The sequence below is a fragment of the Anguilla anguilla genome, chromosome 6, assembly GCF_013347855.1.
Source record: "Anguilla anguilla isolate fAngAng1 chromosome 6, fAngAng1.pri, whole genome shotgun sequence".
Classification (NCBI taxonomy): Eukaryota; Metazoa; Chordata; class Actinopteri; order Anguilliformes; family Anguillidae; genus Anguilla; species Anguilla anguilla.
In genome coordinates, this window is record NC_049206.1 from 25,269,452 (window position 1) to 25,294,892 (window position 25,441).

The following is a 25,441-nucleotide window of genomic DNA, read 5'->3' on the forward strand; positions in this document are numbered from 1 at the left end:
TTTGAAGTTCAGTTTGCTCTCCCAAGTTTCAGACTTTGCATTACAGTAAATTTGGGTAATATTATGCTGGAAGAATTCTGAAGTACCTAATTCATTCAACCCTTAGGCCTGTTTTAAGCAGCCATCAGTTCCATAGCTCAAAATTGGTCCGATACAAAAAGACATTTATAGCTTGAGTATAATTTGATAGTTCTTAAGTGGGCTATAGATTTCTATACAGGAGCTTCAAAGACAAAACATTTCCCTGTCTGAACAGCTGAATGTGGGGTCCTGTGTATGTATTCAAGGACATTGGACCAAAATCTATATCATGATTAGTCATGCATAGTCTTCAAGGTGAAGCCAAATTCAATACCAGTGTTGTGCATTCCGTGTTTTAACTGTAATGACATCCAAATCTGTTTCTGTGTAGATACTCAATTGCTGTGACCCACTCCTTCCACGCAGGTGACCATTGGTGATTTTGAGGGGTGTATTTACTCAGACATGCATGGGTAAAGTGGGCTTCTGTCATGCCTGGGTGCCATGAAGAATTCTTCCCTCAGGTTTTATGAAGAGCCATTGTTAAAGTTGCAACTTGATTAAAAAGATGCTCTTGACTGATAAATTGTCATGGATGCCCTGCATTTTGGCTGTAATGCCCTTGATAGTAGCCTGCATGGTCATTTGGGCCTTGCATTATATATTTTTATTCTGCAATCTTGCAATTGCACACAGCTGGATTTGAAGTGAACATAAGTGGATCTTGAAGTATTTTGTATCATCTTTAGGCTGATGTATTCCATTATCTCCTGTTTATCTTCTGGTTTTTCTTATGAGTGTGATTATGTAGACATCAAAATACCTTATTTTGTCTTGACATTATTGAGAGTTACTTTCATACAAACAGTTTAAAAAAAATAATCGCTTTTAAATATATTGTGGTTTGACTTAATGTCATGAATCAGATATACAGAAAGTAATTCATTTCACTGTACTGCTGGCCTTTTGGCATCAGGGCTTGGTGTTGATAAGCCATAACTGCGTATGATACCATTGGTTTGGTTGACTGCACCTGTTGCCTATAGAGCATCACAAGTGCACCAATGAAACAAAACGGAAACAGAGTATATATATTTTATCACTTGGATAATCTGTTAAGCTGAAAAAGTAGTACGGGCTATGAACATTTTTAAAAATACAAATGTAGTACTAGAAATGACGCATTTTCATCTTACCTAAGTGTCAGTACTTAAGACTGAAATCCAAGTAAGGTGAAAATTCACAAACTGAACAATAGATGCATGCCATGCCTGGTGCATTTTCACATGCTTTCCAGTCTGATTCAGTAACCCTGTTCGCTGACCCTTTAAGCTGCTCGTTTAATGTTTTGCTCCTCTCTCTCTGCAGGACGGTATGCGGGACATATTCCTGGATGGCATAGTGGCCCGTAACCGAGCCCTCAACGGGGATGTGGTCGTGGTGAAGGTCCTTCCCCGGGAGCAGTGGAAGGTAAGGCTTCTGTGTTAGTAGGAGATGAAACTCTAGCACTTTTTTTTGAGGGAAATGTTGCCAGCTAGGAATGTCCCGATTCAGGTTTTTTCATCTTCCGATCTGAGGACAGTAACATTCAGTATTGGTTGATACCGAGCCGATACCAATATTTGGTAAATGGTAAATGGACTGCATTTATATAGCGCTTTTATCCAAAGCGCTTTACAATTGATGCCTCTCATTCGCCAGAGCAGTTGGGGGTTAGGTGTCTTGCTCAAGGACACTTCGACACGCCTAGGGCGGGGTTTGAACCGGCAACCCTCCGACTGCCAGACAATCGGTCTTACCTAAATGTCAAAAAGTAGTCTTTATGTTTGGATATTTAAAGTATTTCCTATGTTTCTTTGCTTTAAAATCTGGAAATAAGTTTTGTTTAAACCAAGTAATGTGTCTTCAATGAGAGATTTTAGTTCCTACAACCTGGGACAGAGCACTTCTGAATCAGTTGTTTTTAAGTTCTCATGAGACTAATAGGTCTATAGAATATAAAATATTCTGTAGACTAGCTAGCTACCTATTTGTCTGCAGGTAATCCATCAAGAAGCCAAATACAAAAGTATTTAACCTAACCCAGAAAACACAATTGCACATTGCTTTGCTGTGTTACCCTCAGTCATTTTCGTGCTTTAATGTTTGTGCTTTTTAACTATTCATTTTGGAAAGGTCTCAGAAATGAATGCGAGTTAATTGGAAGCCTGACAGCCGGGTAGTACGACAATGCTGTTTATGTTCAGAAGGGGCAGCTGATGCTATTAGTAGGCCATAAAAATACAAAGGGGTGGTTCCACAAAATCAATTTCATACGAAACTGAAGTATCCCTTTAACATGATAAATGCAATTATCCTCTGTTATTCTTTTGGCCTTGTCACTTTCTTGTGGAAATTTTTCCCACCTTTTAAAAGTAAAAGTGTTTTCTGCGCAGCTTTGGTCTTGTTTTTGGTGAACTGCACTTTCTTCAGATGCCTTATCAAATTTCTTGTATTAAAAGGTTGTGCTGCTGCCACCCCCTTAAAACACTGGCATTGCAAACATTGCAAGTGGTCGTAGGGCTGCTTACGGAGTCTACTTTGGGAAAGTTCCACACAGCAGACATCGTATTGGTATCAACTTGTATCAAAAACAGCAACCTCATTCATGTTGACGAATGGATAGGGCTTGTTCACTGGAGTGACGGCACATTCAGACAATTGGCTTAAATGGAGTACAGTCAGAACCCAATGGGTATTAAAAATTGGAGTGACAATATAACAGCATGTGCTCTGGTGGGAGGATTCCACAAAAAGTTGACATTTTTCAATATAATGTCAAATATTAGACTTTTTGTAACTGGAGAATATTGTGTGTTTGTTAACAGCTTGGGACATCTATAGATTGAACTTTTCTGGCACCTGCTGCCCCCACCATGTTGATGTGATATCACTCCTGCAGATACATTTTGTATTTCTAACATACAGCCAGTTTTGAACCCACTCTTGAATAACTCCCAATTCCAAACGACGTCATTTTGACAATGAGCGTCTCATGAGGTACGTTGCCAAATCGTTGGATTTTTTGGGTGTCTACAAGTGGTTCTTGACCTTTTGGCTCCCAAGGCCCCTCGTGTCTATGGGGATATTCCAGCCCCCTCCCCCCACAGAAGACCTATTAACCTATTAACGTCTGCCTGTCATCGTTGTGACTCAGACTGAGCACTAATTCTAATTCTAATGCTGATAATCAGGCTTATTTCATTTGAAATAAAAGTGATTTAAAAAAATGTGTCATTGTTGTAATCCTTAAATATTTGCAAAGCAAAAATCTTTCTTTATTTTCTTTCCCCCATTCTTTGCAAACATATGTAAGTGGGATGTCTTCAGAAAGTAAAAAGGTCATTATATTTTATGTGCCATTAATTGCTTGCTTTGTGTTATTTAATTTGCTGAATAATGACTCATGTCTTGACGTTTTGTGATTCGGTCATTTTATATCATCTCCAGGCCCCCCTGGCAGCTCCCTTAGGCCTCCTTATGGGCCCCGGCCCCTCATTTGGAGCCACCGAGCTACGCCATTTTGATTAGCGTGTGGCCATTGTGGCCCGTTACGCGCTGTGACACGGTCTCTCAGCGTCTGACGCGCTGCAGGACGAACCTGCCGCTGCTCTCCCGTACGAAAGTTGGAAGTGGAAAGCACCTTCTCAGACGTCAGTCCACAACGTCACGTAAACATTGAACTGGCTTCACATCTGGGCTGCGTGTTCCTGAACGCAGTTCGCCATTCGGGTCGGATTAAATCTTCAGAATCGGGTTTTTCAAAAGCAACAAAGAAAAGAGGCAGAGGTCGCCGTGACCCCCCAGTCCGACGTCTGCCGCCGCTGAACGGCGTCAAGCCATTTCTCTCTCGCCCTCTCTCTCTCTCTCCATCTCTCACCAAGGTTAATCTCAAGCAATGGGGCCAATGCTTATATCTGTAGTTTGAAACTATAATGTAAAAAATTTGTCGCGTATGCAAATTTGTTTAATGGTTGATAGCTTTGTTCTCCTCGGGCTCCTGTTCTTCTCTGCCTTAGCGTATCTTCGAGGTGGTCCTTTCTTTCCTCCGATTCTGCGCCTTTCTGTTTTTAATCAGCCACTTTTTCCGTGTGCCGTACCTGTTCCCTCCCCGGAGGACGCGGGTTATGACATAAGCTGCAAACCTGCTACAAAGCGCCCCCGGTCAACTTCAGTTAGCGTCCCTTCCCTTTGTGCGCCAGCCGGAGCGCGGCGCGCTAACGCGTCTGATTGAATAAGTGCACGCTCGTATGCTCAGTCACATTCGCGGAGCGCTACCGGAGAGGGGCGACGAAGGAGGGACGTCGTTCCGCGGGTCAGAGGGCTGTGTGGATGTCACTGTTAACGGTGGGCCCAGTAGACCGACTGTGAGAAACATTTCAAATTTTGAATCGATAAGCTTTTACGGACGAGAAAAGCAGGATGTCATCGTGCAGCTGTTCGAAGCCGAGGCTGTTGAAGCAAGAGATGTTTCCTTCGCTGTCCTGAAGAAAAGCTTTTTTTGACGTGGCCTTTGAATCCCCCCTACTGCATTTTACAGTTTTTTTTTTTTTCCCTCCCTCTCCGGGACAGACCTGCGTGCCATTTCTAACTGAACCATAGTGTCCCTGTATGTATGTCCCAATGCTAGCAGCTAGCTGCTTCAGCCTGTGTGGTATTCTGCACTTATGTCTGTGAATATCCCACATAGGGTTTTGTACTATCCTGTGCACTGCTCATGTAAATATCCACTATATCTGGCCCCTTGTCATGTTCACATTTTTTTCCCAAATGGGAGAAATTCTGTCAAATGCACTTAGTTTTTATAAGAATATGTGCATATGAAAAAAGAAGTGAGTTGCCAGCCACAGTTGGCACTGACGCAGTCCAAATATGATACCAAATCACAGGCCCATCCCTGCACAAGCACAGTGTCTTAACAGGGTGAGCCAATCAGTTGTTTGCGACAAATGTAATATTGAAATCTCCCATGGTTTGTGCAGCAGCTTGTACAATGATGTTATGTCCATGTTACCTTGTTATTTTTCAGGAAATTCGACTTAATCTTGTATTCGGTTGGAACTGTGTCCTTATGGCAACCTGACATCACTGCGTTCAAGACAAAAATTACCGGCAAGATCTAAAAATGTATTAATGTGTACAGCCTCTGGGAGTATAACGGTGATGTGCAAGCTGCTTTGGAATTACTTGAGTTCAAGTTCAAGTTTTCTTGTTTTAAGCTACACACTCATGAATGCCACTATATCCCACACAAAAACCGCCTGGGCCTTTTGAAAACATACACTAGAACCAAAATAATAATAAAAATTTCCTGAAAGTGAACTATTCCTTTCAGCGAAATTGCCAGTGCATCCCACCCGAGTGCATATTTTCCATGGCACAGACGGAATGATCAGTTGCCGCATGCCATTCTTGAACTCCCCAAGCTTTGGAAAATGCTTTGAGATTGGCTTTTTCTTCAGTGTAGCAACATAGAAAATGTCAGAAAAAGAAACCATCGAAGCTAATTAAGATTCAGCTCTAATGTGCACTGATACGGTATCTTATACATTCACAGTTGGCTAGTAGCTGATATGACTGTGATTGTCAGGGCCGCCGCACTCTAAACAGAGAAACAGACTGGTGCATGTCCCAGATTTCCTCTCCCTTCTGAGCTGTATTCAGGTCATTGGTGAATCACTGTCTTTTTAATTGCAGTTTCATAAGTAGGAATCTGGGATAGCGTCCAATGCATATTTGATTAATAGTATTTACTATTTCAAGCTGTAATGAGAAACAGGGCCCTCTTTCTGCGGATATAGCCTACTTCTCTACTCAGATAAGAAAAGTCATTAACCTTGATGAATTTTTCTGGTTTTCACAGAACAATTTAGATTTCTCTACAATGTGAGCGCTGCATGTATGAGGTTACCTTCATTAGTTCGTGCTTTGTTCATGTGCCTGTTCACTTGTGATATAACTTGTTCCAAATTGTGCCCTTGTGATAAAAGTATGCTGCAAATGAATGCTTTGCGGTATTCCTTTGCAAAAAAAAAAAAGATTGATTTAGTTTTTTGTAGTTTTGTTTCTTCTCAGAACGACGTCTTGCATAAGTCCAGATAATCCATGGAGAATTGTCTCCTGGGTGCGAGTTCTACCCTTTTCTTTTGGGTTGCTCAATCTTTTGTCCTCCTTTTCATGAAGATTTCTGGTATAGTCCATTTTTAGCGGTTGTTACTCTAAGTATGGTTACTGTGTGAATAAACATGCTGTTGTACGTTGATTTACACTTGCCTCATGCAATAATTTAATAGATCCATCTTAGAAATATTTTGACCACAAAATTTAAAGCCATTCACATGCCATTTTTTAGTTGCAAAAAGTATGCTAGATTCCCTAATAATCGATGACTTTGTGGTTCTCATTGATACCCCACATGTTGTTAACGATACTCTGGTTTTTTGATGGCTCTGTTGTTCCCTACAATAGAACATACTAGAAAAGACCCCTCTGATGTCATTTGGTATATTACCTCTGTCATAGTTTTAAAGGTTGTTAATTTTATTATTTTAATGCAAACTATGGGAAAGTATGTGGTTGGATGGCAAATTTTTCTAGACTTTTTTCATTTTCTTGCAACAAAGGTAGGCGATATCTATCAAAATGAAATGAGAAAAGTACACCTGGTTTCAGTTTGTAAGTTTGTTGCTGGGTGCTCTTGACATGGGTTTGTACACTTATTTTTAATTCAAGTTGACGTGTAACATTTAAAGTTGAGTATGGTCTGTTTGAGAAAGTGGTTTTAGGAAAACGATTGACCTTTTTCATTTTGAAAATACACCTTTGCCTCATTTATTTAAACACTGACGTGGTCTCTGATCATGTTTAACTGTTTAACAAGAGTAAACAAGGTGACTTTTATGATATTGCATGAAACCAAGGAGAGATGAAAATACGTGATTCAAATAATTTTGTTGTTTGATTGTTTCATTTTGACGACACTTTGACGTCAGCCAGTTCGAGAAATGGCAGCCACAATTACTCATGGAGGCCGTGAGATTTTAAATGAATTTTGCCAGGGTTTTTTTTAATTTTCAAAACCATCAAGGAAAGAGATTATGTCATATATACATCTCCCTCCTTGTTCATAATATGTTCTGTTGGAAGTCCTAGGCCATACGACTGCTTTAATAAAGCCACCATGATTGGCATGTCAAAATTAAATGGCGTCCATTAGTGATTACAATACAATTAGGCACCTTCAGTATTTTGAATTTATATTTTTTCATTTTTTTAAATGAGCTTGTCTTTACTGATGGGGTAAGTGGGAGTGTCCTGAATCAAAGGCAGTGTTAAAGTGTTAATAACCCATCTGCTCTGGGGAAGTCACTGCTATTCATTTTGGGCTCTCTCTGATGTTTTGGTCTGTTCGCGCTTTTTTTTTACAAATTAAGTGTGTCTCCGAGTAGCTTGTAAGGTTAAAATTTAAGTTGTTCTTTTACAGTAATATGTTCTGTACTGTTTTCATTTCTGCAGTTAGCAGCTACAGTGCAGGTCCAGATATCAATATAAAGTGTTCTTTTGGAGAAAATCTGATACTACAAAGCCTGGATTGTTTTCTAGTTAATATTAATGAACATGTAACGTTACGCGTGACATGACTTTTGGGTGTCTGCCCATAAACGCAGCAATTTAATATATGATGTCATTATTTTGGTGCTGTAATATGTTAGAAAATTTAGTAAATGAATAAGTTAATATAGTTTCAAATAAAGTTTTGTTGCGTTTGTGTGCATCAATAGTTCAATGAGATTGCCAAAGCAAACTTTCGCAAAAAAAACGCCATCTGACTTTGGCATAACGTGAGACAGACGTTATTGCCACACAGTAACCCACCAAGAGTTTTCTTGTATTTTCATATGTTGGTCTTAGCAATGGATGAAGGTCCAAAAATAAGGGTGTTCCATCAAGGTCCAGAAATAAGGGTGTTCCATGAAGTCACTGATTAGTGAATCAGGTGAATACAACACCCCCTCACGGTAAATGTAATGTAACGCTGGAATTGCCCACTGGTAATTTGGTGAGGCTGCTCCAAACTCAGTAGCACGAGTGGTGGGGCAGCTCGCATTTCCTGATGGTAGCACATGCACACTAGACATTCCACCTGTGATGGATCGGTGACCTGTGCAGAGTGTATTCGTACCTGTTGCCCAATACAGGCTGGGATAGGCTCCATGCCTCCCGTGACCATGTCCAGGAATAAGCGGGTTAGCGGATTTGTGAGTAAAATGCATGTGGGAAAAAAACAAGCTGCTCACCCAATTCACTTAAACTGGTAAACGTTTTTAGATACCTGACTTTGCTCTTGCATAAGTTAGAACGGGCCCCTGATTGACCGGTTACCGCGGTGTCCTTCCACAGGTGGTGAAGTCGGACACCGATGGGGAGGGGGCGAGCGAGCCGGAGATCCCGCAGGCGGAGCAGAAGGCTGGGCAGCCCCCCAGCCCCGATGTCGTCGTGGAGGCCCAGACCAGCGACGCTGCTGAAGATCAGCCTGACGGGGTGGAGGCCCAGTGCAGAGACACCACCGCAGCTCTGGAGGGGCTGAATCTCGGTGCCACAGGTACGGCACGCCTGCAACCTGTTACGCTGACACACAAAGAAGTCTTTAGAAGGACCATACAGTACTCGCTCATTACCAGTGGTGAGTGCAAAACGAATAAAACAGAATGCAATCCCAACTTCATAGTGGTTTTATTGTCAATTTGTCACTTCATAAGTGGCTTTATTGCCTGTGAATGGACACCAGTACCCACTCCCTGAAGAATGAGGAATCCAGGTGTCTGTATCACTTTGAAAGTAATTGTCATTACCCAGTATCATTTGAAGATTACTCAGTTTTTTATATAGAAATGTGTCCAATTCCCACCCTAATTTGTAATATCCAATTAACTATTTGTAGCCGAGTTCAAGCTTGATCGCAACTGCCAATTCAGGAGAGTGTAAGACATCCGAGGCTCTCCTCCAGAACACGTGGTGTCGCTTTGCTCAACACCACGGCCCACAGCCAAGCTCACCTAGAATGGCGTCTGGGGAAGACATCTCGTATGCAGCTTTGGCTTGCAGTCCGCAGGCGTCTGATTGGACAGTGAGGGTCTGTGCAGTGATGAAACACGGGCCCCTAAATGGCTGAACCCTCTCGCACAGTAGGTGGCGCAATCACCAATTACGTGTCGCCCTATGGAGCTATCGGCTCAAGGCTGAGATCTGAGTCTGTGGGGCGGTTGCTCTATTTCTGATGTGGCAGCAGGAAAAATTCAAATGGCAGTGCAGGTACAAGCAAGCTTCGGAGGCTGAGCAGTTCCCGTTGATTGGCGTGACCTGCGTTTCTGTGGAGAATTTGACCTGTCCTGCAGCTGACAGCAGCTGTATGAAAGCAATCTAGCACAATAAAACAATCAAAATGATACCACTAATAATTTCACCTGGGAGTCTTTCAAAAATATTTCTGACCATATATAGTAATAGTTAGTCTAATGTCTAATAATTATTTTACGTCAAAAAAAATGCCAAAAGAAAAAACAAAGAATGTGTGAACTGCATTTTCTCTGCGTTATTTAAAATTCTTCTAATTGCACAGTGGCGAAAGGAAAAGGAAAAAAAGCTTTGATCACCCGTACCGTTTCTGCCACGTCTTATTTAAACATTGCGGTGCTGCTGCTGGTTTAGTAGTCTTTACAAACGGAAAGAAGAAGATAACATTACCATGGCAATAACAAGGTGTGAGCAACCTGCCTGTACAGGACATGGAAAGGCTCGTTGTAAGCCGTGTGGGGTTCAGCAGTTAGCACACCGCCGTATCTATGGACACAGCTTAGCGACCGGCTTGTGTTCAGCCCGTGCCTGAAAAGCAGGAGGCAAAAGTCAGTAAACGCTAGCAGGCCGACCCACGGGCTTAAGGAATGAAGGACGTTCCACCGTGGTTGGGAAAACACTATTTAGCTCTCCCCAAATCTGAATTATACTTTTTTTGATTTCCTTATTGCCGTGGAAACGGCGTGGGTGTCCGTTACGTGTTCGCGCGCTCTTTATGTTTGCCTCTTATAAAATGAGATTAAGGGGGAGGAGATTAAGGAGGAGGAGAAGTTCTGTTCCGTTCTGTTGGCTGAGAAGATCGGCCCTGGTTTTTGACGTCACCCTTCATTGCGTTGAATGCACTTCATCGCTATACGTGCTGGGTGTTTTTAGAAAAATGTCAGTTTTATTTTAATAGCTTTTATAACGGGTGATCTGTACGTGCTTTCTGTGGCTCGCTTGTTTTAGTAAGCTCGGGAACCGATTCGTTAGGGTGCGCATACCGTAAAAACGAACCCTGAAATAGCTTCAGGATCCTCGATTCATGTATCACTAATGACAAGTATAGCGAAATGTTGAAAGCCATTCCAATGTGTCAGCGCTGATTTACCAGTATATGAAAGAGATAATTGTGCGGCAAGTGCCAGATTACCTGTTCACATCATCTGCCATTCCAAATCCTTCTCTCGGCACTTAAAAGGAGTAATGCCGTTTAGTAGCATTTCAGCATTACTCTGCATTGATTAGATGACCTCACTGCTTTGTCCTTTAAGATATATCAGATTTCCAAGTAGTAGTGCAGGTCCAAGACATGATTTTATGAATATCTGGGTTTAGAGTGATACAAAATTTAAGAGTTCTTTTATCATCAGACAGATAAGTGTTGAAATTCCTCCTGATTAAGTATAATATTGGTGAGTACCCATTGATGACATTATTCCGCCTTGTAAGTGGGACTGACCTGAATCTTCTGAAGGTTTGAAGATTCCGTGGTTGAACGCTTTGACATACCTTCAAACCTTGGAATTGTGTACATTTTGAAATTCTCTACTTACATAAGTGTACTGTCAACATTTTGTTGATGGTATAAAATTGTGTTATTCTGACTCACTGTAATTCTGTATAATCCTATTGAAATCGGTCCCTCAAGGAAATCAGTCTGTGGATATATACTTTCTTCATACACCAGTACATTGACATCTTTAAAGGGAATATCTGCTAGGAAAAACACAGAATGATGAAATAAGATTATTCCTTGTACGGTTCCCTTATTATTCCATAAAGAAATCAATTTGAAAGAAAATCGACCGTACTGATCCTAAGAATAGTGTTTATTTTGTGACTCATCTTGATGAAAATGAAGAGAACCATAGAGTCTGGATTCAATCTGATCACACTGAGTGTCGATTTCCCGATGAAACGAGTGTTAGTAATTTTCTTTGTTTAACATAAAGTGGATTTGGAAGCAATATAAATTTTATTGATATATTTAATCATTAAAAACATTATTATGAACTGTAGAAGAAAGGCTTTGCTCATTAAATATCCGCAGGATGTCTGGCATTGCTCAACAGTAGGGATGCAGACTTCATTAATGGAGAGCCCTAACTGCCAGCCTCCAGGCCATGTCAAATAAGCACTGACAAATTGAAGTCATTTTGTATACCTTCAGACTTGTCATTCTAATTCCAGGGCCAAGGGTTTCTTACTTTAATCAGCAGGAAGCTTTGGAATGCGGAGACACCGCGTTCTTCTATTGCTAACAATTCATTTACATGGTTGGTGGTGTTCTCTGGTTGGTTTGTTTTCCTCTGTTTGAATAGTGAATGCCTTATCCTTGCTTTTGTGACATATTTCCTTTTGTTATGCCAAAATAGCTTAATCTGTTGGAGCATATCCCCCTTGATTTATTATGTTTGCATGATCTCTGGTGGATGTCATTTTCTCCTGGTTTTGATATGTTCATCTTCAGGCAGATGTATGCTTGGGATGGAATCAAGTTGCATCTTGAAATAGCTTAAGATGCATATCTTTGTATGATATTTAATAACTGTGTTAAACTGGTTCTTAAAATAGCATGGTTACTGACAAGATTGTAAATCTTCAGAAACCAATTGCTCTTGCGAGAGTGAAATGTGTGGGATGCAAAATAGACTCTTTTCCGCTTTTATTTTGTCGTGGAAATTGCTCAAAGGAATTTTTCTGAAGGGGAATGGCTGAATTTCTTTTCGTGCGTTAACAAATTAGCAGTCTGTAGTCAGCCGTTTTGTACAAGTAATCTCGTTTTGTTGTAGGATCTTCCCAGCAGAACAACGGTGAAGGTTCAAATAAGGATAAACCATGTAACTCCAGCACTGTCTCGGAAAAGTGCCTTCAGAGGACTGCGAAGGTAAGGACTGTGTTGTGAAAGGAGTGGCAGCTACTGGCACTTCCTGTGTACCTGTCAGGCCTCTGGGGAAATTAGCGTGTACCTCCTTCATATTGGTCCGGTTGGTGTTCCGGGTCGCCGGTTAGTTAGCCAGCAGTCACCTCCGAACGCTGCTCTGCTCCGTAGGGAAACCGGTAGGAATTTCCGCACTGTTGGTCAAGCGGATTACATAACGGAGTTTCTGCTGGCCTGTCCCCACTCACTTCACCCCACTGCTAGCAGCCTTTGATTGCAGTTTTGCTGAAACTCCTTAAACCTCTGTGGTTTGTCATGGTAATGCACGAGGATACATATCGCCATCCAGTCGCTGCAACAACATAGAAGCCCTTAAGGGCAAAAGCTTGTCTTTTATCTGTTTTTATCATCTGTTTTTATTTGAGTTTGCTTTAGAGGCACAGATTCTTGTCTTACTTTCTTGGACAGTGCTTCTTTCAGTTTATAAATGGCTTTTAGTTTCAGTTCTTGATACAGTATGTCACAAACAGTACACCGTCATGAGAAAGTCATTGCTGACCCTTCAGTCTCAAATCAGTCGCAACCCTGTATCCTCAGTGGACGTAAAGCTGAAACGAGACCAGAGGAGACACCGGAGGTTAGCCGTTAATGCTTCCTGCTACCGTCCCATCCCAGGTGGTCTACATTGTGGAGCAGAAGCACTCGCGGGCTGCAACGGGCTTCCTCAAGTTCCTCCCCGACAAGAACTTCGCCATGTTCTCCCCCACCGACCACCGCGTGCCGCGGGTCAACGTGCCGCTCGCCGACTGCCCGGACGACTTCGCGTCTCGGCCCGGCGACTACGCCAAAACCCTCTTTGTCTGTCGCATCACCCACTGGCACGACAGCAGCACCTTCGCCGAGGGGTGAGTGCATGCCGAGCCTGCCAGGGAGGGGGGAGGGGGGAGGAGGAGGGGGGAGGGCGAGGGCGAGGGGGCTTCGGAAATACCCGGAAACTGGTGTAGCCCTAAAAATTTCTACCTTCATGGAATCAGTGAAGACATTTCATTCTTTACCTTTTGGAAATTGAGTTTGCTTATAAATGTGTTGAATGGGGACTGGTGATGGCACACCCTGCTAAGGCAAGCGCGCATGATCTCCCAAATGAAGAGGTTGCAACCCATGAATACTAACAGGGGTTCTAAATTTGGGAAAAATTGGGGTTTATAAAAATTAAGTTTGTAAGTATTATCAATAAATTGATTCATCCTCATATAAACAAAATGCATAATAGCCATGTGAAGTATACCTACATCAGCCATGCTTCAGTGTTTAATTTATTGAAAGTGGAGCCATGTTTGTAGTTTCAGGGCAGCATGTATAGGTTATATCATCAACTTCAAACCCTCCAGGCAATCAAACACACTGCATTGCTATTAATTGGTTAACAGTGTGTGCTTTAAATAATCACAAAGTGATTAGACAATCTTTGTGTGTCATAGCTGGTGGAAACTAGTGATAATTACAGCGCAATTAAGTTAAATTACTTTCAGTGATATTCAGTCATAAAATGTCTACACCTCTGACAGTTCTTTTTGTGCCAAGATAATAGGGGCCGGTCAGCAGTATTTCTGTGCACACAATGGAAATCTTTTCTATCTTTACTTTTGCATTAATATGTGAACAGAGTACATCAGTTAAAGTTTGAATATAATGAGGATTGATCTTTGTTCTGTCAAACAAGATTTTAAGGTTGATGGGGACAAAAGTTACAACAATCGTGATCGCAAATTTGTCTCTTGTTACGTGGAGAGTTTAATAATTTTTCATTATAAAAAAATATTTCAGTTCTTTTAACTTTCTGACTTGCAAATTCTTTCCCCCTAAATGTCTTTCTTAAATACCTGAAGGCGGTTGGCTAAAAGCCTTGGACAAGCCGGAGAGATAGAGCCAGAGACTGAGGGCATTCTGATGGAATATGATGTGGACTTCTCCGAGTTCTCTGAAGAGGTCCTGCAATGTCTGCCCCAGAACCTGCCCTGGACCATCCCACCTGAGGAGCTCTCTAAACGGAGGGATCTGAGGTCGGTAGCCCTTTCTGCCAGCACATCCATGACCCTGTTTAACAGCCCTTTCCACCATCACATCCATGAGTTCTCTTTAACAGCCCGTTCCACCAGCACATCCATAACTCCTCTTTAACAGATCTTTCCACCATCACATCCATAACTCCTCTTTAACAGATCTTTCCACCATCACATCCATAACTCCTCTTTAACAGCTCTTTCCACCATCACATCCATAATACCGGTTTAGCCATCCTTTCCACCAGCACATCCATAACTCCTCTTTAACAGATCTTTCCACCATCACATCCATAACTCCTCTTTAACAGATCTTTCCACCATCACGTCCATAACTCCTCTTTAACATTTCAGTTGGTTTGAAGGAAACCATATTATATGTTTATCATTTCAAAAAGATCAGATTGACACTTCCATATTGTATCGGCCATTGTTTGTGATATCATGTTGTGAATTGATATTTCAGTCCTTTAGAGGAGTAAAGCCCATTACTCTGCACATTTACTTCTTTGCTCGTCCCTTATTTCCCCTAATTACACCTGAAAAAAATATAATCATGCTCAACTATGATAAGATTTATTCCATTTAAATCAAGCCACTTACTAGCTGTTTTTCTTTTACTTAAATTTATTTTCAAAGGATGCCTTTAATAATTAAATAGTGCTTGTAAGTTTAAGTATGCAGAACATTTTCTGTGTGAAATTATCTGGCCGTTTTACATCAAAGGATGAATGTTTCTTTCAAGGGAAATTATGCTTTTCAGCATTGTCTGCTTAGTGTCTGCTTCGTGTCTTCTTAGATTCTGGCTAAACTTAATTGAACTCTCCATTTAAAACACCTTCATGACCACATGATGCTCACTTAATAATCACTCATGGCGGGGTAACTGGTGGCAGCGAGAACCTGCGTCCACACCAGCCCTCCAGGACTGGAGGCGCCCATTTGTACTACACTAACCATAAGGCCGCTGAGCTCGGTGTGGCTCTTTTCTCTCTGACAGGTTCTTCAGTTTCCTACTCTGCACATGTGGGGCTTCCCCGTTATTTCCCTTGTATTGCTGGAAAAAGAAACAGTATTTTCCTTTTTGGCTTAGCATGAGGTAGCTTTAAGTGTGTGTGCAGCAAGGGTGTATCCGTGTGTGTGTGTGTGGTACAGCGGTCAAGAGGGGGGACCGCACGTTCCGGACTGTTGAATGTTCAGACCGGCCCTTTTTCCGACCGCGCACAATGCTACGAGCCTCAATTCCCCTTTCGTTCCTTTTCCGATTTTCCGTTTCTCCGTCAGGGAATGGGGATTCCGTTTTTTCTTGTTTTCTGTCGATGAAACGATTCTGTCGGGCGGGGTGTTTACGCTCCGCTCCAACACTACCCAGACGGGGCTTGCCCACGGCTCGCGCACGAGGGGCCGAAATTTGCATCGAAACAAAGAGCCTCTTTGTTGTTGTTTGGGCGATTTCGAGCCAGTAAAGGCCTTTTTGTTGTAGTAACAAAGCAATCAAAGTTTCAAGGAAACCTGATCATCATCTGGTGTGTATAAATTGCGGTTCCCTGACGATGTTCAGACCTTAAGGAGGTTTTGCAATGCCATCGTCAAAACGATGGTTTAGAGAGTCTCTTTATTTTCCTTATGCGGCTCCTAAACAAAATTGCTTCACTGAGTATAAAAAAGTTCTGTGAAAGTGGCTGATCTGGCATGATTATGTATATGAAAAGTACTTGCTGTGAAATATCAATCACATTGTCACCAGTGGTCTGTGAAATGGATGCTTGCAGTAGTTGATGGTAGTAGAAGCACATGAGTCCTCCACTCTATCTATTCTGTATGAGTTTGGCCAGTTAAATGTGCAATATGTCTTCTCTGTTTTTTGGTGGGCACAAGAGGCCTTGGAGAATAACTGAATTGCACGGCAGTGTAGTTTTATTTCATGCAGCACAGGAGTTGTCTTGTGTCCAGTTTCTTGTGACCAGTAATTACTGCATTGTGCATTTTTCATTGTGTGAAGCCTGGTGTGTTTTGATGGGTCATCTATCCAGAGTTATAAGGTGTTTTAGTGTGTGGAATGCACCCTGATCTGGTATCAAATCCTGGAGCGTTAATGTTGCAAGACCTTAACCTTTCCTGTTCTACCACTGCCCCTCTGTTTTAGCCACATTGGAGGAGGTTATATTGCAAACAAATAAACAATTTAACCAATTTTATTTTCTGAGTTTTGAAGACTAATGTTAAATGTAGATTTCTCAAATAGTCATCAAAGGCGCCAATGTTGTGTTGCAGAGAACAGTCTGCTATATCACTAGTTAATGTCACTGATGAACTAGGTGTATTGGCTGCAGACATCTTTTGTAGACTGGAGGTACACCTTTCATTGAGGGTTTGAGGGGGAGGAGAGCGTTTGCCTGGTACTGACACGGGAGGAGGAAGGAGGCATTATGGGTGCTTACTATTGGAAGAAAAGAATAGGATGTCCTGAAATTAACATCATCAGATGGTACCTACTCGTTTCCTCACACAGAACAGCCCAAACTCCCTACCCATGCAAGCTCGGGGTGTGACTTCCAAATGTTTAAATTGCTAACAAAAATGGTAAATGTTTAGGAAAATCTCTAAAACATTTTTGTGTGCTGTAGCACAGCGTATGAAAGGTAGTTTCATGCGACGTTCTTTCCCTCTGCAAATTCCAAAACTCAAATCTTTTGCTATTATTATTATTATTTTGTTATTTTCCCCCTTTTTTCTGGCCAAGCATATGTCAGGGTAGCCATTGTTTCCCTCTGCGGAGTGTCGAATGGCGCCGTGCGCTGTTTGATTGGCGGGTCGGGACCCGCCGCAGTACAGTGCGGCGGCACCGTTCGTCAGGCCGAGCCTGTTCAGCTGCACGTGGGCGAGCGGATAAAGCCGAGCGGCTCCGCTCTCACAATGAGCGTGGGCTCCGCGCGAACGCGATGACTGTTCCACCGCGGTGGCCCTTTGAAACCAGCAGTGTGTCGGGAGCTAGATAAAGCCAGCTGAATACCGCGAGCTGTCCCTTTTTGTTTTTTTTACATTGTTAAGAAGGCAGCCTTTTCGTTTTGGGTGACCTTTTCGTGACGCACAAAACGTTGAAGAAATTTAGATAAGGTCATAGTGAAATCCATGGAGGCAGCTGGTGTTAAAGGAATCTTATCGCACCACAGAATTTTAGAAAGCTGGCAGGAAGTGTTGGTGCTAGTTTAAAATTTGATCATTTCCGGATTTGTGAATGAAAATTTACAGAAATTGTCCTTCACTATTGGGCCTATCCGTACGCAAACCCCCACCCATTCGGGGGAGTTTAGATGTCCATGGTTCTCCTTCTCCACGTGGTGTCGCTAGCTGCTTCTTTTCACACCGCAGGCTACAGCTAAGCTTGCATAGAGTCGGAGGAAGACTTTCATATGTGGCTTTGACATGTAGTCCACGGGCACCTTATCTACCGGCGGGTGTGGCTAGTAATGAACACCTAACCGGCTGAACCCTCCCATGCGCTCGCCAATTGTGAATAGTACTATGGAGCTACCCGCCGCAGTCATCAAATCAGTTGTAGTTGCATGTGAAAAGCTACGCAAACGTACTTCTCATAAAAATAGGATGGGCTTTATCCTGCCTGTAGGGGGTTTGCTGGTGTTGTGTTTTGGATGCGTTTGTTCAGTCTGGAGGTTTTACTTTTTGTTTGTGTGAATCTCTGTGTCTTTCCTATTAGTTTGCATGCTGTTTGGCGACAGCTTTCAATACATAGTTTTTCTCTAAGTTTCTTTATTTATTTTTCACATTTATCGACACATTTATGTCCGGTTTCTGAAGCTGAATCGGTCCTGTTCTGTTTAGTTGTAACCGTCTGAGGTGGAATGTTAGTGTTGCAAAGTGTGCACGTGAAGGACGTTAAATGTTTGTACTTTTTAAACTTGCAATGGTGTTGTTTTTCCTTTTTTTTCTGCAACAGCTCTTGCGCATCAATGAAAGTTAAGGCGGCTTTGATTTTGAATCGACCAAGAATTTATATTGGCTTTCATTGTGTGAGCAAACTACAAGTAATTCAGATGCAGATTCTGTTATCCTCTTGGTGGCACGAGGAATCATTCGAGGATCTGCTACCATCATTCAGCGTGTTAATTGTGGGTTTCTTCTGGGTGTTCATTTCTGATGCGATTGAACATGGCTCTGTTGCTTTCATAGAGAAGTGCTAGCTCTTCTCTAAAGTTTGTACTTGGCGTGTTTGTCGCCTGTTTCTTATGAAAACCCCAGATGAGACTTTCATTTTCTCTGGATAAGGCGTTTAATGAAATAAACGGGATCTTGAGTAGTGTGCTTAGCTTCATCAGGAATGCTTTTTAAATTTTATTCCATGGCGTTCATTTATCCTTCTGTGCCAGTGCTTTCACTGCTCGTAAATGGCAGTATCTGTCCTAATCAGCCGCATTAGAGCAGTCTTTATGCATTTCCATCAGTCCCAAATGTAGATTTTTGTGCTAACCAGCTGCATTAGCTTCACGTTAAAATGAGGCACTTCGATTTGATCTCTCGAAACCCATTTGAGGCTGTTCTGCCAGTCGCCTGTGTGAAAATGGCTTATGTGTTCATTATTCATTTTGAGGGCTACAGGTACTTTATCCATACAAGTGCGATTAGGATGCGGTGACCCGCGTATAATGTGTTCATTTTCGCTTTAACCCGCGGGGCCTGCATGCAGGGGTTTGCCCAGCTCATTTTCCTGAGCGTTGATTACTGCTCAATGTGGAAGCCTTTTGTTTCACGCAGAACAGTGGCTGTTATTTCTTCTCTTGTCTAAACGGTCACCCAGTACTTTGTATTTGCGGATAATTTAGATGCGATTTCCAGGAATGCTTTGAAATGTAGGCATGATTTCTTTGAAACTCTCAATACCTTACAGGAATGGAATATAATGCGGTATAATAGAAATATATGGACTTCTTGGAAAACTCCTTGGAAAAACATATTTCATAACAGTGTGATGTGCCAGTGTCTTAAAATGGCAATAATTTGTATTTCCACTTACCAATATGTTATAAAATGTTTCAGTATATTCATATATGTATTTAAGTGTATTTTCAGATGTATTTCTTTTCTGTAGGGATGATTCCACATTGAGTTTCAACTCTTATAACAGATTACTAAGTGGTAAAATCCCATAGACCTTTGTCAGAGAACTCCAGTATTTTATTGTAAATTTATATTGTGATATTTTATATTGTGATAAAAAATTGTGCTATTTGAACATTTCTGACGGTACAACCTGTGGTTGATACTCAGGGTGTGATGCGACACTCAAACACATGTTTCCAGCAGCACTTGCTTCTAATAATAAATCTTGGGTGTGATTTACAGTATCAACTTCAGATGGGGGAAGGCCATGCACATGGTCCCCTACACTGGCCATAGTGCATTTTTCCATGGGACTTCCTCTGGACGTTCTGTTTATTTTGCTGTTTCCCTGAGTCGCCATAGTGAAGCCTGTTTTTGTTCTCGCCATGTTCTGTCCTGTAGAAAAGAATGCATATTCACGATTGACCCAGCAACTGCCAGAGACCTGGACGATGCCCTGTCCTGCAAACTACTCCCAGACGGTATGCCACTTCATTTGTTAATATACATTTATTCACCTTCCATTTATTAATATGTTTTCTCATTATTTTGAGCTTTACATACTTGGCAAAAGCAGACTACATGAAACACAAAAATATTTTTTGAGATGAAGAAATGGAATATCAGAACGTCATAGTCACTCTCCCAGAAGCTTTCTGCAAATTTTTTTTTTGTCAGTGCAACACAATATATGCCATTATTAGCATCCAGATGACGAGGTGCGGGCGGGGTGGGGGGGAGGGAGGGAGCCTGGCTGCAGACTCAATGTTTGCGCTGTTTGTTGTCAACTTCGAGTAACGCATTTTAAGCACTTGTTGAGATTTCATTAGCATGAGGAAGATCAAATTGACATGGCTTTGATCTGACAAAACCAATTGGACTATTGTGATGAGGTGAACCCAATGGATTGGCCCCATGCAGATAACTACAGTTAGATGTGTTCAGGCGCTGATCCGGTGGACATCCAGGTAGTCAAGTCCCCTAGGTTAGGCTTATGTAATGTCACGGAGGGCAAGGATAACTATGGCAGGCGCCATTGAAGCAATCTGGCTAATTAGCGGAACACATTTTCCCTGATGCTTCAAAAGCTGTGCCTGGCTTTCTATGGGAAATCATGCTCGCCCAAGGCCTGCGACACGCAGCTAGCTTTGCGTTTCTCGTACCTTTTTCCCAGCAGCTTGGTTCTCAGAGCCTTATTATGATGTTGAGAAAGAGTTATGCATAGGTTTAGGTCTAGTGCTAGTGCTATTTTGGATTCTTTACAAGGAACTGAGACACCATAACAAGGGATGCATTTCCAGTACAATATGTGCATTCAAGTGAACAGTACTCTGGCAAATGATTACTTAATCCAAGTCCGAAGAGTGTTTGAATCATTAATATGTCTTTGTTTAATCTTTTCTCTTGGATGTCAGAGACTACAGTAACTGGTGCAATGGCTAGAACAGCAACAGTTATGTTGTTTTCAGGTGGCTTGAAGTGATTCATAATGGCATGTTCAGGTTGTACCATGTAGGGAAATGGCACCAGGTCAGTTTTTGAATTCCTTCCCTTTTACGCAGGAAACTTTGAAGTGGGAGTTCACATCGCTGATGTCAGTTATTTTGTGGAAGAAGGGGAAGCGTTGGATCTCGTGGCCAGCCAAAGAGCCACCAGCGTCTACCTGGTGCAAAAGGTCCATTTTTAAATTTAGATTTCTATTTAGCTTTCATGTCATTATGGGTCTTATGTTTGTTGTGGTTTATTGATTTCTGTTTTTTGTCTGTGCTTCTCTCACCTCTAACATCTCCACCGGGCTTTGGACCTTTGCAGCCTAAGCATGCGCTATCCTTCAGCATGCTCATCTGCAAGCCAGTTTTACACCCCACTGGCCACACAGTGGTACAGGGGAGCTTGTGCTTTGAGATGTTGTGTGTTCTGCGATGTCCTTGTGGCTCACACAAATGGTCCAAACATTGTCACTGCTCATTATGTTTAATAAATGGCTTGGGAGCGTAATAGCTGCGCTCTGTTATCTCTCTCTTGCATTTGCACTCTTGACCTCTCCCAGTTTTTCCCCTTTTTCCCATTGGCAGAATCCCAAGTGTGATCATACTGAACAACATAGATTTCTGTGCCTGTTAAATCCATATGTGTGGACAAGTGAGTGCCTCTCATGTTGAAGACTTGACTTTTTGACCTGCTGCGGTTGTGTGGGAATAACTGTGATCTGGCTCTCTCTCTATCAAAGAAACGCGATCGCCACTTGAGTCTGGCTAGCCTTTAATCGGCGGAACCCGCGGCCTTCACCTCTCATTTACTCACCCCGCGGTTTTGGCGCGCGACCTGAGGGAGGCGCTGTAAGCGGAGAGCGGCTCCTTCCTGATTGAATTTTGCGCTGCCCTTGCAGGTGGTTCCAATGCTGCCTCGCCTGCTCTGCGAGGAGCTCTGCAGCCTGAACCCCCTGACCGACCGGCTCACCTTCTCCGTCATCTGGAAGATCACCCCGCAGGGCAAGGTGAGCCTCGCTCCGGCCCCACTGCGGCCTTACCGCGCCCCGGTCAAAGGGCACCGCCCAGCCCAGGGCCCCTTTACTCCCTGCCGACCCGGGGCCGCATTAGGTGGGGCGTGCGCGTCGGATTCGGGGCCGCCTGTCGGGTACCAGAATTTGGTTTAAAAACGGGAAGACGGCACTTTCCTGGCGCTTTCAGAGAAGATCGGGTGTCGCAAAGCGAGAGCGTATGAAAACACAGACAGGTAATCTCCATATCCATTAGCAACATGAAAAGGATACGAGGGGGAGCCGACAAAGAAAGGACAGAAAGAACAATAACAAATCTCCCGCTGAAGTGTGCGCGCGCTCTCAGATCAGCCTGGTGAGATTTTATTTTTCCTTTTCCAATTGGCCGGTTAGGGTCTTTCAGCTCAAATGAAACTCCATTATATAAATTGTCAGGTGCTCAAGATTTTGGTCTCTGCATTACCGAAGGAACTCTCGTGCTCTATAATGGGAAAGTTCCTGTCACTGGAGCCTCTCGGAGCACCATGCACTTGTGAGGCGATATTGAAGGGGGGGGGGTGGGTGGGTGTCAGAGACCAGCCTGGTGTAAAGGAACGAGTCTCATCAGCGGCCCTCAATTAACGCGTGACGGTGATTAATGGCTTCTCACATCTCGGCTCATTGCCCTGCGACAGGCTCCGCGTCACGCGGGCGGAGGCGATCGGGCCGAGGTCGCGCCCCGCCGACAGCCAGGCGTCGGGAGTGCGTCACCGCCCCATCTTTTTAACGTGGGCGGGAATAGGTGGCAACTTGACTTCGGCTGTCAAGGTCGCCTGAGAGACCATCTCCTGTGCTGGAGAACAGTGGTTAGCAAATGGTTAGCATTTAGCAAATGGGAAGCAGCAGTGAAATTTACAGAATGATTTTTGAGATCTTTTACAGTTTATTGGTAATTGCGTAGGCGCCTGACCAATAAAAAAAAAAAGTAAGATAAATGTGAGTAGGTACTAAGTCTAATTCCAAATAACTGACTGTCAGTCCTCTTTAAATTCTTACTTCACATCTAATGACTGCTACCCTTGTTTGCACAGTGATCAAACTTCTAATGACTACATATACCTATATGGCTAGAACTGCCCTGCTGGATGTGGTGGAGATCACTTTGGGTGAATGCAACGAGGGGCAGTCCCCAACCAGCTGTGTCTAACACACGGCCCTCCCTTTGGCGATTACAGCAGCAATGGACTGCATGGCTTATGTAACGGTGTCTGCACTGCCCATACAAAATAAAGGGTTTATTTATTCTTTGTACCCCAGACCTTTTTTCATTTAAAAATTTTTAATGGCGTGTTCTGTTCATAAGCCGGTCTAGCTAGCCGCTACATCCTCCCCTGTCTATTTAGGAGTGTGCAGACAAGCACTGCTTCTTATATTCCAGTTAGACTGGCCTCAGTGGGAATTAAAGGATGTGCCTCTGTAGTAGCTTAAAGGGGCTTTTCACCCAAAAATGATTATAGGCTAAATTTGTTCAGGGCTGTGATTGTATCAGGGGACGTCTGTAATGCCTGTCTCCCTGCGTGCTGTTGCGCTCAGATCCTGAGCGAGTGGTTTGGGCGCTCCGTGATCCGCTCCTGCGTGAAGCTGAGCTACGACCACGCCCAGAGCATGATCGAAGCGCCGGAGAAGCTCTTCCCCGCCGAGGAGCTGCCCCCGTTTGACCCCCACCACCCCATCGACGAGATCCACCAGGCCGTCCTCAACCTGCACACCATCGCCAAGAACCTCCGAGCCCAGAGGTTCCAGGGCGGGGCGCTACGTCTCGACCAGGTCAGCACCGCACCCTGACGCAGTCACACCCATACAGAGAACAACCACGCCCTTATGCAGGACACTGACTGCTTAACGCTACACCCTTTCGTGGCACTTTGACAGAGTAATACTACACCCTTATACAGGAGACTAACAGACTAACGCTACACACTTAACACATTCACAGAGTAATACCTCACCCTTACATAACACGCTGACAGTAATACTACATCCTTTCACAGCACATTGACGGAGTAATACTACGCCCTTATATGGAGCACTTACCATTTAATACTACACCCTTATACGGAACACTTGAAGAGTAATACTACGCCCTTACATAGTCACTCATACCGTCACTTCACCTTGACGCGATCACTGTCAAACTGTACCTTGACACAGTCACATTCTGTGTCGTACTTAAACCCTGACAGGGTTGCACTAGTACAGACATGGTCACACTCAGAATACTAGAAGGGCTTTTTATGACATTAAATGCAGCGCAAGAGTAGGACTCGGGCCGCTTGATATCAAGCACTCAGCTGGAGTAGGACACCGGCCACCTGTGATATCAAACACACAGCAGGAGTAGAGCACTGGCAGCCTGTGATATCAAACGCACAGCAGGAGTAGAGCACTGGCAGCCTGTATATCAAACACACAGCAGGAGTAGAGCACTGGCAGCCTGTGATATCAAACACACAGCAGGAGTAGGACACCGGCCACCTGTGATATCAAACGCACAGCAGGAGTAGAGCACTGGCAGCCTGTGATATCAAACACTCAGCAGGGGTAGAGCACTGGCAGCCTGTGATATCAAATACTTAGCAGGAGTAGAGCACTGGCAGCCTGTGATATCAAATACTTAGCAGGAGTAGAGCACTGGCAGCCTGTGATATCAAACACACAGCAGGAGTAGAGCACTGGCAGCCTGTGATATCAAACACTCAGCAGGAGTAGAGCACTGGCAGCCTGTGATATCAAACACTCAGCAGGGGTAGAGCACTGGCAGCCTGTGATATCAAATACTTAGCAGGAGTAGAGCACTGGCAGCCTGTGATATCAAACACTCAGCAGGAGTAGAGCACTGGCAGCCTGTGATTTCAAATACACAGCAGGAGCAGAACGCTGGCAGCCTGTGATATCAAACACTCAGCAGGAGTAGAGCACTGGCAGCCTGTGATATCAAACACACAGCAGGAGTAGAGCACTGGCAGCCTGTGATATCAAAAACACAGTAGCAGTAGAGTGTTTGAAGACTGGTATCAAACACACAGCTAGGCTGTGGACTGCACATCGGCAGACCAGGGGTTCATGTCCGGTTTCAAAAGTTGACCAGTGACAGTGACAGGGTGTTATGTGTGGGCCTCAAATTAAAGTTGAATATTTTGCGTGAGTGCTCGATGTCTTTTCTAAGTCATTAGCGCTTTTCCATTTCCAACGGAAGAGAAAAATGAAAGTGTTATTGTTTAAAGGGTTTTCGAACAAAGTGCTTTACAGATGAAAAAGGTTCAACAAGGAGACATACTGTGAGCACTGATCGGTTGTACATGCAAAGAGGTCCACCCACAGACCCACACATAAAACTGCAAAGTGTCACCGCTGTGCTTGTGGAGCCGTGAAGAGAATACACAAGATGTTTTGCTACTCAAAGTATATGGGAGCATTCTGAAGAGTTTCTGCTCGTGTACTTCC

At 43.3% G+C, this 25,441-nt stretch overlaps 1 protein-coding gene across 1 annotated transcript in view; it reads left to right on the plus strand.

The window, feature by feature from the left end:
* dis3l2 (DIS3 like 3'-5' exoribonuclease 2) overlaps positions 1-25,441 on the plus strand; it is a 46,559-nt gene that overhangs the window by 4,549 nt on the left and 16,569 nt on the right. The window contains exons 5-13 of the mRNA XM_035421909.1: positions 1,390-1,491; positions 8,461-8,662; positions 12,189-12,283; positions 12,953-13,182; positions 14,167-14,340; positions 19,861-19,940; positions 21,021-21,133; positions 21,848-21,955; positions 23,531-23,764. Coding sequence (XP_035277800.1) covers positions 1,390-1,491; positions 8,461-8,662; positions 12,189-12,283; positions 12,953-13,182; positions 14,167-14,340; positions 19,861-19,940; positions 21,021-21,133; positions 21,848-21,955; positions 23,531-23,764 — 1,338 coding nt within the window. The remainder of the gene's footprint in view (positions 1-1,389; positions 1,492-8,460; positions 8,663-12,188; positions 12,284-12,952; positions 13,183-14,166; positions 14,341-19,860; positions 19,941-21,020; positions 21,134-21,847; positions 21,956-23,530; positions 23,765-25,441) is intronic.